The sequence below is a fragment of the Cololabis saira genome, chromosome 19 (assembly GCF_033807715.1).
Source record: "Cololabis saira isolate AMF1-May2022 chromosome 19, fColSai1.1, whole genome shotgun sequence".
Lineage (NCBI taxonomy): Eukaryota > Metazoa > Chordata > Actinopteri > Beloniformes > Belonidae > Cololabis > Cololabis saira.
Window position 1 is genome coordinate 29,099,822 of NC_084605.1, and position 16,557 is coordinate 29,116,378.

The window sequence follows — 16,557 nt, forward strand, 5'->3', positions numbered from 1 at the left end:
TCCACACCTGTACGGCTGATCAACGCCACTCTCACTAGGCCCGTCAATCAAGCCTCTGAACATTATTGTATTTGTGTGTGTGTGTGTGTGTGTGTGTGTGTGTGTGTGTGTGTGTGTGTGTTGCTTACGATGCGTGGTTTAAAGGGGGGTTTCACTTTTCTCTGCTCCAGCAGAAGCCAGTCGATCTCTCTGAAGAAGGCGTGGGCCTTGATGGCCTCCTCGCAGCCCTGGCTCACCACGCAGCCCAGACGCTTGGCCGGGTTCTTCGTCATGAACTGCGAACAAAAACACGCACGTCTTGAGAGGAAGCACACTGCTTGAGAAGCAGACGGATGGCGAGAGCAGAAGATGCTTCAGAGCCGCAGCAGCAGAGCTGAGGCAGCTGTGGACGACACGGGCAGGAGGCGTGGTGGCAGAGCGGTGGGACGGGTCGGCAGAGGGCTCTCTTTTACTTAACCACATATTGCACATTGTGATGTATTGCGGTTATAAGCTTGCTTTGTTACTACAGTAACGTTTTTGACTTGCTTTTTCTGGTCAGAGCAACGTTCATGTATACAACCATCACCTACGAACCGGATGACTTAAACTCAAACCAAAATCTTCAGGTTCCGTTTTTGACACCACAAGCATCCATTTAATAACAGAACAATCTATCCATCCATTTTCTACCGCTTATCCGTTACCGGTCCTCGGCTAGGCCTAGAAATCCTGTCCATAAAAATTATGAACAGAACGGTGACAAAGGGCGCCCAAAACAATCTAACATGTACAACAAAAAAGAAGAAAAAAAAGCGACATCTTCAAACTGCTGCAATTCAAAAGAGCAATCGTTCATTTCTGCCTGAAACAACAGCATGTCCTGATTAAAGCCTGTGGTTCCAGGTTCTGCTGGCCTTCTAGGGTTGCTTGCTCGGTGTGTGAGTGTGTGAAGTCCGGTCTGCGCAGCTCGTCTAATTTCCTTCACCGTTTTTACCTTCATCCCTGTTTGATGTTTATGTAGGATTACTTGGACCACAAAGTGCCTTCAGGAGAGTTTTAGTTAGGTAGTCCTGCCTTTACCTCCTCTCTCTCTCGCTCTACCCGTCCCACTTTTCTAAACCCAGACACTAAATAAATATCTCTATTAAACCGGCGTACCAGATGACAGAACTTCCAAATATTTTGGCCGTTTAGCTGGTTGTACAACATGACACAAACGCTCCTCTGTTTCTGAATGAACTGACATTAATCTGACCATTTTCATGCTGGATTCACTTTCGGTTACACAAAAAGAACATAGAAACAGTCATTTCTGGCATCCAAATCTAATTATTATGCAACAGAAGAAAATATTTTAATCTCCCGTATCGCTGAGAAGCGGGCCTCAGCTCCTCCGCCACCCTGGCCAGGATCAAGTCTTTTTGATGACTCCATAAATACTTTCTGTATCATAAAAGATCGATTTTAGTCCTTTTTGAGTATTTAATGAGACTTTTTTGAATCCCTTTTTGACTCAGTCCAGTTTCAACTTCCTCACAAATCCGCACATAAATAAAGACTGAAAGATTAGATTCTACTGAATTCATTTGAAATATTCATAAGTGTGCACACGTCCAGCTCCAGGATGAGGCACGAACATGATGCACGTTTAGGGAAATGAAGGTCTTTAACCATCACGTGACAACAACGCGGGAGATGACACGCACCGCTCGGAGGATGGAGACCGCCTCCTTGCTGAGCCACACGGGATAGAGGACGTCGTCGTGGAGAATGGACTCAAACAAGTCGTCTTCATTGTCGGCTTCAAACGGTGGCTGGCCGGCCATCATCTCGTACATGAGCACGCCCAGCGCCCACCAGTCCACGGAGGCGCCGTACTCCAGCTCCTGCAGGATCTGAAAGCAGAGCACAACGGTCAGAGCCACCCCGGCGGAGGCGAGGCGTGAGCAAGCATCGAACCGACGACTTCTCAGTGAAGGAAGGTGGACAAATCAAAGACAAATACGGCCTGATAAACTCAAGAAATTCATTTATTCAGTGAACAACTTCTTTGCACGTACAGGACTTTCTCAGAAAATTTGAATATTGTGGTAAAGTTCTTTATTTTCTGTAATGCAATTTAAAAAACAAAAATGTCATACATTCTGGATTCATTACAAATCAACTGAAATATTACAAACCTTTTATTATTTTAATATTGCTGATTATGGTTTACAGTTTAAGATTAAGATTCCCAGAATATTCAAATTTTTTGATATATTTGAGTTTTCTTAAACTGTAAGCCATGATCAGCAATATTAAAATAATAAAAGGCTTGCAATATTTCAGTTGATTTGTAATGAATCCAGAATGTATGACATTTTTGTTTTTGTAATTGCATTACAGAAAATCACAATATTCTAATTTTCTGAGACAGTCCTGTAGAGAATTTCATATCCAGTCCTGATAACTTCACCTGTTGGTTGTTATATGAATCTACTGGTTGATATTTATACTCCATCATCTTTTCTATCTTTTATGCCAATCTTACAACTATTTCAAGGTTTTTAAAAAGTCTCAGTTGGGAAGTGGAGGCAGTGAAAACTATTTTCGTTGTATTTTTCCCTGCTGCACGCGACTTTAAACGAATGATCCGATCACAGGTTCAGGTGTTTGTTGTGACGGCGGCGGAGCAAACATGAAGGTAGGCGGACGAGGCTGCGCGCCAGCTGGCAGCCATCCAGCTCGGTCCTCGGCCCCGTCACGTGCCGCCCACCCCCACTGGCCCAACCAATAACGGGTCAGCACCCAGTTGCCTCATAGTGCCGGTCCAAAGCCCGGCTGGGACCGGTTGTGTCAGGAAACCGTGAAACAATCAATATGTGAAGTATGTTTTTGCCAAACTGTCTCCAGGTAGAGGATAAATGAATCCTGTGTTGACTCCTCTCTGACACGCACGCTCTCAAAACACAGCAGAGACCGTTCTCCTGCTCGTTTGGTCTTTTATCTTTTATTTTTCTCTCCGTCACACTCACCTACTCTCAACATGCTGGTTCAGAGGCTATTCTTTTGTTTTCCTCGTTTTCATTCAGTTTGAGCATAAAGGGATGAATGTGAGGAATTGTCAACGACAAAATTGTGCCACCGTGTTTGCCGTTATGATGAGCGACACTACGCACACGGACACTTCACATGGCCTCACGCCATCATCTCCACCCGTAACCCGGCAACCACGTCACTCTCACCCTGGTAACCGTCTCCTCTGATTATTTACTCACGGTAATGGAGATTGTCAAGACTACACACATGTCGACTGTGCCTTTTGAGGAGTTTTGTTATTACTGCTTATTCTTCATCAGTATTTGTTGAGTATTTATTTTAATGAAGATACTGATCTGCTGCAGGCTGCTTCAGATGTATAAAATAGATCATCTAAGACAGTGTCTCCCAACCTGGGGTCCGGGCCCCCCCTGGGGGGGCGCCAGAGATATCTGGGGGGGCGCGAAACTTTGTCTGCTTTGAAATTATGCAGTTGTAAAAATTATATTTGCGAATGAGTCATTCATAAGACATTGTTAGGAATAATTTATGAATGTCTTGAATATTTTTTGTGTTTTTTATACACTGGTGACAAACACAGGAAATGATTTCATTCCTTATTATTATATCATTACTCAACATTTAATCTACTCCGACAGGTTGTTAAAGGAAAAATGTAAAAAAAATGTTGGTCTCATATTAAGAGACATTTTTCAGAAATATTTTTATGTCCTTTTATGTCCTTTTGTGCATATTTTATACATTGGTGACATTGGAGAAAAACAAAGTCATATGTATACAGAGTAAACCAAAGAGAAATGTATCAAAAAAACATAATTAATGTTCATTTTTTCAATTAAAGACTATTTTGGTGTTAGTACGTACGGGTCGGGGGGCCTGGCTGGTCTTAGACACAAGTAGGGGGGGCTCCAAGGAAAAAAGGTTGGGAACCACTGAAATAAGAGACTCTGGTCCCATCGTGCCGCGTGAGATCATCTCACCTCAGGAGCGATGTAGTCAGGAGTGCCACAGAAGGTGGTGGTGGTCACGCCGTTGATGATGCCCTCTTTACACATCCCGAAGTCTGCCAGCTTACAGTGGCCCTCTGCGTCTAAGAGGATGTTATCCAACTTCAGATCCCTGTCAGAGGCAGATACACACGCACAAAGGCTGGATTAGTCCCATCTGCTTCGAGCGAGCAACATCTAATGATGAATAGTTTCAGTGTTTCCTGGCTGAAATGAGGAGCGTTTACCTGTATATGACGCCGTTACGATGCAGGAACATAAGGGCGGACGTGACTTCTGCAGCGTAAAAACGTGAGCGCGACTCGTCGAACTTCCTGGACCGCTGAATCTGGAACATCAGATCTCCTCCGTTCACGTATTCCATCACAAAGAATAAACGGTCCTGTTCGGAGGGAAACCGGGTATTAATGAGTGAGATAGACAAAAGAAAACAAGATAAAAGTGTTTGTGCTGGGGTCTTACCCGCGTCTGGAAGCAGCAGTACAGCTGGGTGAGGTAGGGGTGGCGGCGGGCGAGGGCCAGGATGCGCTTCTCTGTCATAGTGCAGTCCACGTCGTCATCCTGAAGGATCACGTCCTTCTTCAAAACCTTGACGGCGTAAACTTCCTCCGTCCCCTTCAGTTCTGCCAACATCACCTGGACAAGAGACGTGGAGTAAAAATCACACTCGTGATTGAGAGAAAATTCAATATCCCAGTGTTGAAATAGTTGAGAGGTGGAGTATTTCCCTAATTACACACGGAAATTAAATACTTTATACGGATCAGCTTTAAAAAGCAACCACGAAGCGGAAACCCACTGCAAGAGTTGAGTTATCAGAGGAGCTAAAAACTCTTGTAAACGTATTAATCAGCTCTCATATATAAAGAAAAAATGAACTGTGTCACTAATTCAAGATGAACAAATCCACAGATCAGCTGAAACAAACAAACGGCTGGAGAATGACATCTTTATAAATGTGTGCTGCACTGGTCTCCCGTGGTGGGGATACGTGAAGTGTTTAAAATAAAACGATGCAATTATTAAAACTGAATTGAATTTCTTTGTCGTATTAAATCTGGCACAGAAAAGAAAAAGACCTGTATCACCTCTGTTCTTGCTCCTGTTTTGACCCCTGCTGGCTCAAAAGGGAAACTAAAGTCTGGAACGTTTCCTTTGCTGCTAAAATGCTCTGGGACGGTCCGTGATGACAATAAACACCAAATAAACTGAAGTTCAGTGGGTTTATTAGAGCTTTGTTGTGGGAACCTCTGCTCATGAGACTGGAACCAAACAGGAAGATTTCAGACCGCTGGGAGCTGAACTAAAGAGCGGGGGTCCCGTGTACAGAACCTGAGAGTCCTTGTAACAGGATTGATGTATTTTTTTTTTTCATCATTACATTACAACTTTTGGTTATTTTTTTGTTTATCCCCGAAAACAGGAATGTTTTGTTGGACACGAGAATAACTGGTGCCATGTTTTTGCCTTTAAATATGTTTAAAGGTATGAAAACATTAATGTGTTAGGTTATAATTGCATAAATTGTCTATATTTCATTACTTTATATACTGTCTTGGGGTTACATTTGCAAAAAATGCTCAAAAATTAAAAACCAAAATAGACCGAAAATGGAACAAATAAAAACGGAATGTGGGAAAAAATAAAACCGATTTCATCCGTCTCTGTTTCCTCCCTGGATCTGTTTGGTAATTCTGACCCACACGATGTTTCTGAAAGCAGTTCTATCAGCATTCTGGGAGCTGATTGGTCCTTACAGCATCATTAGCTGCAATACTTGCTGTTTAATCTCAATATAACACTAGTATTAATATTTTGCATAACTACAGTCATATAATTCATGCAACAGCTCAAAAAACTGTTTTAATAACACTAACCCGAATCAATATCGGAATCGAATCGGATCAAATCTTGATAATCGATTCTGAATCTTAAGAATCGGAATCAAATCGATTCTTGACATTTGAATAGATCCCCAGCCCTAGTCCTGACCCGTGGTACTTGGATGCCCACAGTAAACAGGTAATTGTGACAAAAAGCTGAATGACTACAAGCTCTGATGAGCTGAAAGGAAACTGGCGGAGCTGCCGGTTGACAAATTGCTCAATCCCAAACATAATGAGGAGTATGCAAACAAACCCCCCCCACACGCCTCTCCGGCGCCGCACCTTGCCGAAGCTGCCTTTGCCCAGAACTTTGATGAAGTTGAAGTCCTTGAGGTTCCTCCTCTGGCTCTGTCCGTTCTCCCGGACTGCCGAGGAAGAGGTCGACGAAGACGAGTTGGTGGAGGAGGAGGAAGAAGACGAGTGCTGGGGTCCCTGCTGGTCGAGCGACAGCGCGTCCTGCAGGCGATCTAACTCCGCCAGGTCTGTGGGCGTCATGGAGAAGCGGAGCAGACGTGAGTGAAAACAGGCCGTGTGTGTTTGGCTCTTAGTTTATTCAGTTTGTTTTAAAACATACATCACAAGTTCACCCCTAACTGCTCTTGAGTAAACTCGTTAAAACCTTTGACGCTTTAGCGAGACACAGGAGGATGCCTGAACAGCACCAGCTGTTAGCGACAACCATGAGAACTTAACTTTGGGCTTCTCAGCTTGCGAAGTGCGATAATGTGATGACTAAACGTGACGAGCAAATGGTGGTGGGCGGTGCGGGATAATTCAAGTTTAGTCTCGAAAACAACACGTTCATCTGCTCGTCTTTCGAGGGCAGCAACAATATTTTAAATTAAATCTAATTGCTGCCTTGTATCGGTTGAATCCAGGCTGCATGCCCAGTGTGTGTGTGTGTGTGTGTGTGTGTGTGTGTGTGTGTGTGTGTGTGTGTGTGTGTGTGTGTGTGTGTGTGTGTGTGTGTGTGTGTGTGTGTGTGTGTGGTGTTACCTTGCTGCGAGGGCGAGGTGGGGACAGCTGGGGGGCTGAAGCTGTTCTCGGTGTGGGAGAGCTCAGGAGGAGACTGGGGAGGGTCCAGCCCTGGAGTCAACTGGAGACACAGAGACACAACATGATTGCTCCTTTTACCTTCTTCAAACCTTTTTCTTGAATCATGAGTCACAGATGTGCATCACTCGTTTTACACCACAGTGATGCCGAAGCTCGGTAACTGACGTGATATACTGTGTTTCTGCTGATGAAGGAGGGCAAATTCTGTTTCCAAATGGTCAAATTAGTTGCTGAGCAGCAGATTAAACTGTAAATGTAGGTATTTTTACCTTTCTACTATCAAAATAAGTCAAAATGCAAAATATGCAGCTATTTCCCTTTCCGATCTGAAGTGCTGTTTCCATTCCTTTGACCTTTCAAATCTGACATCGCTGTCATTTTTAAGAAACACAAACCATAGAAATGAATCATTTATATTAAAAATAAATTCTGTGGCAGTATTTAAAAATGTGTTCGAGTTAGCTTGCTCTTTTTGAGCAAAGTCTTTGGCTCCGACGTCACTTTTGATCACACTTGTTACCTTCCTCCTGCGCTGTGCTGTGTTGGAGATCTTGTCAGGTGTGACTCCCAGGTCAGAGAGCACCTTGGCGATGCCTCGGGCGTCCACACCGCAGTTGGGAGCTACGTTGGTCTCGCACCGTCTGTGCACATTCATCTTACACACTGCAGAACGAGACAAACGTCAGAGTCAGCTCCTTCTCTGGATCAAGACTTTTACTTTTGAAGAAATGTCCATCAGTTCACAGCAGAATATAAAACCTGACTGAAATTATTTTATTTTTCCATTCATGAGAACAAGAGGAATTATTATCTGATATAAATCCACTGCAGCTACTTGAACACAGATTTGCAGTTTGTTTCTTAAAGTGAAACTTCTTAAATACACCCTGAATTATTCAGCATGATCTAGCGATGCTTAAAGATCTGAAATTAATCATTATTCTTTTTTTAGTCCAAAGGTTTGCTCTTTAGTGATTAATAACAACATTGCTAATTATTTTATCACTGACTAACTGTCCAACTCTGAATATCTTCATAAGAGGTATGAGTATATTAAGTCATAGACTCTGATAAATATGGACATAGCAAAACCTTTCTTTTAATTCAATAAATAAAAACTAACTTGTGAAAAAAAAACTAAAACTAAATCCCGTAGGATGAATGATGAATCTGCTCCAAAAAAATACAATAATTCTAATGAAAACAAATTATATATAATTTTATGACACCTGAAAATGGTAATAAAAGTAACCAACATTCATTCATACTTCAGACAATTAGTTGAAAGGCTTTGAAATTAGGGCTGAAACGATTCCTCTAATAATTTGAGTAATTCATTTACAAAAAATGATCGAAAAAGAAAATGTGCTCCAATACAGCAGGTCTCATAATTTTATTTTGAACACTGCCAAAACTCTAACTTAAAACTTAACTAGAACTTAAAATTAGCTAGACACAAATGAAAGTTCAATTGAAACACGTGGGAAAAACACCTAGCCTTTTAAGTGATGTGTGTTATCAGGTGTAATGGCATTTTTAGGTTAGAAATAAGAACATTTCTTGGTAAGATCCTTAGTTTTTTGAGTGAAGGCAGTGAATTTGGTCAACTGGTGTAAGTTCAGGGTTTTTAAATGCACAGCCATGAACCTACTGTATTATATAATTTAGTCTTAGTAATGTCAATTAACATCTAACATCTTAAATATTTATAATTGCTCTTTAACTAAACAAGTTACCGATTACTCGATTAATCGATGGAATTTTCAGTAGAATACTCGATTACTAAAATATTCGATAGCTGCAGCCCTATTTGAAATACGTTTTTTACCTGCAAATCAATTACTTTAACATGTTATCCTCTTTCTCGTGTGCTCCAAATTCCCAGTTGTACTTGAACTCACCTTTGCACTGCAGGCCCTGCCTCATGAGGCCCCACAGCAGGGAGCCACAGTGGTCACAGAAGGTGGGAACCTTGTAGTTGTGGATGCTGAACTTGTGAGGCATGTTAACACTGAACCGCTGTGAGCCCACCTGCAGAGGGAGACACACACACACACACACACACACACACACACACACACACACACACACACACACACACACACACACACACACACACACACACACACACACACACACACACACACACACACACACACACACACACACACACACACACACACACACACACACTAGGTGTTACAAAGGCAGCATGTGGTCAACAATGAGTCACAAGTTTATTAATGACCAGTCCGAATGGTGATGTGTGCACTATTGATAATAAACGGATAGTGAATGTTACATTTCCACGTGCGTTTGCATGTCCTCAGGTGTGTGTGTGTGTGTGTACCTCCTCAGCTGTGTCTTCCTGCTTCTTCATCCCAGCACACTTGGTGATGATGAGCTCATGGCAGCGCTTGTGGACGACACACGTGCACACTGAAGGCATCAGCCACAAACACAGTTCAGATCAGTCAGAGAGAAACTGCTTGTTTAAATGTCTGTCTCAGTTCGGCAGCTGCAGCCAAACAACAACAACCAAAAGGGAGCTTGTCTTCACTCATAGATGTACGGATTCATACAACAAGGGTTTGGCATCCATCACCTCACTGAACCTGGTCTTAAGCGCGCTAAGACGTCGCTTCAGGTCGCAGCGTCACATACGTGAACAGGAAGGTTGAGAGGAGAGACGGAGGCACAAAGAGAGCACTGATTCTCTCCGTGACCGCCTGCCTCAAAAAACACAACCACGAGACAAACTTCTGAGAGAACAGCCCGCAAAACGCAGGATCTGCAAACGTGATGTGCGGCAGTGAGCTGCTCAGCAGGTCTGCTGCAGTCAGCTGACCGGCAGCCGTACACTTGGAGGCTCCTCAGTTACTGGTGCAGCAATCTGAGCAGCTAGTCTGTGAAATCACACACTTCAGATTACGTTTACAAAAACCTGCTGAATCTTTTATCTTATTAAGTAGAAAAGTTAAATAACTTGCTATAGTTTGGTGTTTAAACTTAAATCAACGTGTGCAACTTGGGCCGTTTCAGACCCCGTATGCACCCGAACCACCTCCTGCGCAGGAAGAGCTTGAGGAAACTTAAGGCACCCATTCGGTTAAGATAATCACATTTTCTCCAGCATGCTTAATAAATATCATCACCAGGCAACGTAACTTGTTAGACTGGAGAAAGTCCTCCGCTACAAAAACAGGAAGCTGTGCCGGTGGTGTTGACTAAGCTGGTGGGGTTGTTTAAGCCCATGAGGGGCCACGTGATGAAAAACAATCCCGTTTGAATAATTTATGGAGACATTTAAAGGCTAGTCAAAAGGTATTTACGAGACCTGGACACTCAAGGGATTCATATATCTGGGAGGCTGAACTTTTTCTGGCGGAGCTGTAATCATTTCCAGTAGCACGCCATCACTTTTTATGAGCTTTTTTCGCTGCTCCACTCTCTGCACAAGCCTTTATATTGTCCTTTAAATGTTCACAATTCACTAAGTATGTGTCCGGTTTGATAGTAAATCCGTTCTAAAAAGAAGTAGCGGTCCTCTGCCACTAGACCGAGCAACATTTAGCTTTTTAACGGGATATTTTACGATGTTTGCCTCCTGAAACGGTTGTTGGGACACGCTTGTGTTTGGCTCGCCACCGAATCACAGCTGTCACTCAGCAACACGCAATCCCTCTCATGTTCTCGCACTTAAATAATAAATGAGGTGCAATGTCACTTGAGAAATTTGAACGTGCGAGAGAGAAGTACTCACCCTGACACTGGTACCCCTGCTTCCCCAGGACGCCCCTGTCAGACAACACACAGACGAGTGAGCGCCTCAGCAACGCTTCAGCGGCTCGGCTCAGCTAAATGTGACGGGTACGCCGGCGCGGCGCCTACCATATAAAATCTCTGCAATGCGAGCAGTAGGTTGGCTGTCTCAGGTAGGTGGCCATGAACTTGTGCCCGTTGACTTGGTGGACGCGTCTCCGGACAGCGCCCTGCCGCCGGCGAGGGCCGATCCTCTCGCGAAACACCCGCTCCTCATTGTCATTGGTGCCCGAGGCTGGAAAGAGAGCAGAAGCAGAAACTTTCAAATGTATTTTCTGGGTTATTTCTATCTGAACAACTCATTGATTTAATTCCCTGACATTAGTTCTGCAAATAAGGATTTGCATTATGTTTCTCAGGATGTTTAATCATTCAACGGCCTCTCATCTTCCTCGGTACCCCTCCCTCCCTCTTCCTCGCAAACACCCCGCACCGACCAGAGGCCTATGCATACAGTACGTACGACGTGCAAGCTATTTATACTTCCATGTGTGGGCACTAAAACGAAGGACAGCATATTAAAATACTCCTCCTCAGCGAGCACCATCCAACCCGTCCTTCACTTCCTCTCCGCTTCTCCCCGGAAAGATAAATGCTTTCTGCGGGTAACCTTAAGACAAGAGAACCACCTCCACTCTCACTCCCACACGCGCTCCTTCTCTCCGCGCTCCTGTCCTAGTTAGCCCTCCTTTCACTCTCCCAGCATCCATCTCCAGGGTGCCTTGCAGATGTGGTTACTGCTGAGCCTCCACAGAGTTTGATTACAGACAGGATGTCTAGGGACCGTGTGTGTGTGTGTGCGTGTGTGTGTGTGTGTGTGCGCGTGTGTGTGTGTGTGTGTGTGGCGCTGGTTGGAGGGGAGCAGCAGTTAAACAGGCCATTACTGGAATAATTTTGTTTTACATAATACATCATCCATCTGTCTAGGACACGCAAGTGCGCACACACACACACACACACACACACACACACACACACACACACACACACACACACACACACACACACACACACACACACACACACACACACACACACACACACACACACACACACACACACACACACACACACACACACACACACACAGAGTGCAATGACAAGGAGGGGAGGTGAGGCTTAACAACAGTTAAGAGTTATCGTCGTGGAGACAGATGTACTCTGAACCTGATAATTGACGAGCTGGGAGGTGATCCAGTAAACACACACACACACACACACACACACACACACGCGCACACACACACACACATACAGTCAAACATGTTAGGGTCCGGCTGATGGCAGGTACAAAATGATTTTACAAAAATATGACAAAAGTAAATACCATCACAACAGTGTCAGTAAACCTCATGTCAAGTTTCCAGAAGTCATTTGAAGTAAAAACGATGAAATCAGAACTGAGATCAGAATGTAGAGATGAAGATTTCAGCGTCTCAATAATCCTCTTTTGTTACGTTCGTTTACGCTTCGGAAAACGACAGCAACGGCCGTCTGAGACTCTATTAAACACTTAAAGTGATCCTTAAATATTTTTATATGCTATTAAGTGAGGTAACTTTAGTCAGATAACGTGTTATAAAATATCATGAGTCGTAAAAAAATATATTTTAGGCAGTTAAATGTTTCGGAGCTCATTTACAGACGGGCGAGCTCTCACTGACTCGGACTGGTGTCGTGCAGCTTGAGGAGGACGACTGGTCCACATTTAAGGGCGATTCTCACTGCTGACTGATTCCCACGGCCTGGACACCATCCTGATCCTCTTTGGTATCAAGAATCAGTCCGGCTCGTCTGGATTCCCCTCTGATTTCCTAGAGGGCCGTAACAACCAACACAGGAGAAGCTGTGTCTGGACGCCGGTGGACGGGCAGTGTGACAGCTGGACGAGTGTCAGCAAAGGACAAAGGACACGAGTGTCAGCAAAGGACATCAGCTTAAAAACATATCCAGAGTGAAGGGTTTCAGGTCCCAAACAGACTAGGAGAAGTTGATTCATGGTTTCATCTCCAGTAGACTCTACTGTAACGGTCGGCTGACTGGACTCCCCCCAAAAAAGCATTAAACAACTGCAGCTCATCCAGAACGCTGCAGCTCGAGTTTTAACCAGAACTAAGAGATCAGAGCACATTACTCCGGTTCTAAAGTCTTTACACTGGCTCCCAGTCAGCTATAGAACAGATTTTAAAGTTCTGCTACTGGTCTACACATCGCCATAAGCCATGAGGCTTCAGCCTATACCTTTTTGGTCAAAAAGAAAAAAAAAAAAAAAAATGTGTACATATATATAATATATATATTTATACCTGTGTGTATACATATACAGTGTGCATATGCAAACATCTTAAAATGTAAATGGCCAAAACAAAATAAACTAAACTAAACTAAATGGTTTAGGTCCAGAATATATGAATGACATGTTAGTAGAATACAGTGGTGTAAAGTAACGAAGTACAAGAACTTCGTTACTGTACTTAAGAAATATTTTTGAGAATTTGTACTTTTATTGATATTTTTATTTTTCTCTACTTTTACTTCGTTACATTTTCAAGGAAAAAAATTGTACTTTTAATCAGCTATATAGGAGCCGTCTGTAAGAAATGTCCAAAACTGGTACTGCAGTCACTTTCAAAATATTGTTGAGCGGCGTGTACCCTCCCCCTCCTCCCCCCGACCAGAGGTTGCCAGGTAGGCTGCAGAATGCAGCAGGAACGTAGGCTGCCATGGCTGAGATAATTAGAGCCGAGCTGGCAACCCGGATGCCGAAACAATACTGACTTGGTGATTGGGAGATAGGTGGAGGGTGGAGCTTCAGAAACAATACTGACTTGGTGATTGGGAGATAGGTGGAGGGTGGAGCTTCAGAAACAATACTGACTTGGTGATTGGGAGATAGGTGGAGGGTGGAGCTTCAGAAACAATACTGACTTGGTGATTGGGAGATAGGTGGAGGGTGGAGCTTCAGAAACAATACTGACTTGGTGATTGGGAGATAGGTGGAGGGTGGAGCTTCAGAAACAATACTGACTTCGTGATTGGGAGATAGGTGGAGGGTGGAGCTTCAGAAACAATACTGACTTGGTGATTGGGAGATAGGTGGAGGGTGGAGCTTCAGAAACAATACTGACTTGGTGATTGGGAGATAGGTGGAGGGTGGAGCTTCAGGCCAAAACAAAAAATGACAACATAAACATCAGTTGAGGGCTGCAACTCCTCTTTTTAAACGGGAATATCCTGGCTTGAGTGCTGTTGTCAGTGACATAAGTATTTGAAATGAACATGATTTTTAAATGTCTGTTGACATATCGGGGTCATTTTATGATTCGTTTTATTATTGCTCTTACATACAGCTCCTTTAAAATTGGACACGTCGTTACTCGCTACAAATTAAAGTCTTACATTAAATGAAAATGTAGGCTATTGCCGTGAGAACAGCACACCGGGGCTGCGCTCATAGAGTAGCCTATAAGGGGCTGCGCTCCAAGGTGGGCGGAGTTCTGCTGCGTGGCTTCTTTGAAGACACAACCAGTGCTGAAAATGGAGGAGGAACGACACACGCTCTCAGAAGAAAAGCAAACTCAGCAAAGAATATATTCCGACCTGATACATTCAAGCATAAATTACATTGTGAGGTTTGAAAATGGATGGGTTTAGATCGTTCATAAATAATCTTAGCCTACGTGTTAGTTAAAAATACAGTACAGAAATTAGAATAGATACAGGAACCTATCCATTATTATTGCTTAAAAGGATAAAAAAAGATTAAGATAATTCATAATTCAGTATAGCACTCTGTGGAGATTGTCATTTGGTTTAAAAAGAGTTGGTTTAAAATTTTATTTCCTATAGTTACAGTATGGTTTCTCAGTTGTTTTCGTCAACGAAAACAGGTGAAGCTCGAAAGGTGAAGCGAAAGGCGAAGCTCTCGATTTACCGGTCAATCTACGCCCCTACCCTCACCTATGGTCATGAACTTTGGGTAGTGACCGAAAGGACAAGATCCCGGATACAAGCGGCCGAGATGAGTTTCCTCCGCAGGGTGGCTGGACGCTCCCTTAGAGAGAGGGTGAGGAGTTCGGTCACCCGGGAGGAGCTCGGAGTCGAGCCGCTACTCCTCCACATTGAGAGGAGTCAGCTGAGGTGGCTTGGGCATCTGTACCGGATCCTCCTGGACGCCTCCCTAGGGAGGTGTTCCAGGCATGTCCCTCCTCCCTAGGGAGGTGTTCCAGGCATGTCCCACCTCCCTAGGGAGGTGTTCCAGGCATGTCCCACCTCCCTAGGGAGGTGTTCCAGGCATGTCCCACCTCCCTAGGGAGGTGTTCCAGGCATGTCCCACCTCCCTAGGGAGGTGTTCCAGGCATGTCCCTCCTCCCTAGGGAAGTGTTCCAGGCATGTCCCACCTCCCTAGGGAGGTGTTCCAGGCATGTCCCTCCTCCCCAGGGAGGTGTTCCAGGCATGTCCCTCGGGAGGAGACCCCGGGGAAGACCCAGGACACGCTGGAGAGACTATGTCTCTCGGCTGGCCTGGGAACGTCTCGGACTCCCCTCGGAAGAGCTGGAGGAAGAGTCTGGGGTGAAAGAAGTCTGGGCATCTCTGTTGAGACTACTGCACCCGCAACCCGTTTCCGGATAAGCGGCGGAAAATGGATGGATGGTATTTTATTTTCTTCTAATGTTTTTTGTTTTTTTCTTTCTTTTTCTTGGGAATGCATTTTCTATTTATGATTTTAATGTAATTTTATGCTTCTGTAAAGCACTTTGAATAGCCTGGTGTATGAATTGTGCTATACAAATACTGTAAATGTGCCTTGCCCTCGCCTTGCCTTACTGTTTAGGAAAAGATACGCATCGGAAAATCTGGAATGAACAAAAGGAAAGCTGGGGGTCTGACAGGTTTAACAAACGGTAATCAGATGAAAAGGTTGGCAAAGAAAGAAAAGAAACGATCTTTTGTCCACTTGTTTGGCACTGCCGATGCCATCGCCGTGACGAGTTTTGAACGGAGGATCGTTACGTTTACGAACTGGGCTTGCTTTGTAAGTCAGTGGTTTTCCTGATTTACTTCCGTATTTTCACCAAGATGGACACATCTGCATCTTTGGGGGGAAAATTAGGATCAAAGGGGGGGAGGGCGGTGAACAGTGCGACGCTGCGTTTTCTAGGTATACAGCGGCCGGCTGGGGAAGTGCTCCCACCACCCGTCCCGTACGGGAGATTTTGCACATTAATTACCTAAATTGCACAAAGAATTGCGCAAAGTTGGGACCTCAAGAAGCAGCAGGATGGTGAGTATGGAATAAGGGAAAAAGAGACAAAGGGAGGAGAGGAACATCATCCTTCCAGCCTCTGAAGTTACGGAGAACAGACTGCGGGGAGGAAAAAAAAGAATCTGCTAAAAATACCACCTCTTCCTCTGTTTCCAGCCCTTACGCCTCTCCATCCATCCTATCAGCATGCACACACACACACACACACACACACACGCACACGCACACGCACACACACGTTTGTTTTTATCAGCATACATTAACATAAAAAGCTCTCAATCGAGCTGAACCAAAGGGAGAAGGTTCAGGAGTGGGCGGAGAGTGGGTCATGAGGTCACAACAGAGTGTCCAATCATCGATGAGAAGGGCAAGACATGGATGCTTGTGTCTGTGTGTGTGTGTGTGTGTGTGTGTGTGTGTGTGTGTGTGTGTGTGTGTGTGTGTGTGTGTGTGTGTGTGTGTGTGTGTGTGAGAGAGTACAATCTGTGGCTCAATCTCG

The 16,557-nt window shown here is 44.3% G+C and overlaps 1 protein-coding gene across 1 annotated transcript in view; it reads right to left on the minus strand.

Moving 5' to 3' along the window:
* Positions 1–16,557, minus strand: part of prkcea (protein kinase C, epsilon a) — a 48,603-nt gene that overhangs the window by 2,241 nt on the left and 29,805 nt on the right. Inside the window, exons 3-14 of the mRNA XM_061708939.1 lie at positions 10,862–11,027; positions 10,734–10,768; positions 9,321–9,409; positions 8,872–9,001; positions 7,491–7,633; positions 6,911–7,010; positions 6,197–6,396; positions 4,491–4,664; positions 4,256–4,410; positions 4,002–4,140; positions 1,689–1,877; positions 129–275 (exon numbers count right to left, since the gene is read on the minus strand). Coding sequence (XP_061564923.1) covers positions 129–275; positions 1,689–1,877; positions 4,002–4,140; positions 4,256–4,410; positions 4,491–4,664; positions 6,197–6,396; positions 6,911–7,010; positions 7,491–7,633; positions 8,872–9,001; positions 9,321–9,409; positions 10,734–10,768; positions 10,862–11,027 — 1,667 coding nt within the window. The remainder of the gene's footprint in view (positions 1–128; positions 276–1,688; positions 1,878–4,001; positions 4,141–4,255; positions 4,411–4,490; positions 4,665–6,196; positions 6,397–6,910; positions 7,011–7,490; positions 7,634–8,871; positions 9,002–9,320; positions 9,410–10,733; positions 10,769–10,861; positions 11,028–16,557) is intronic.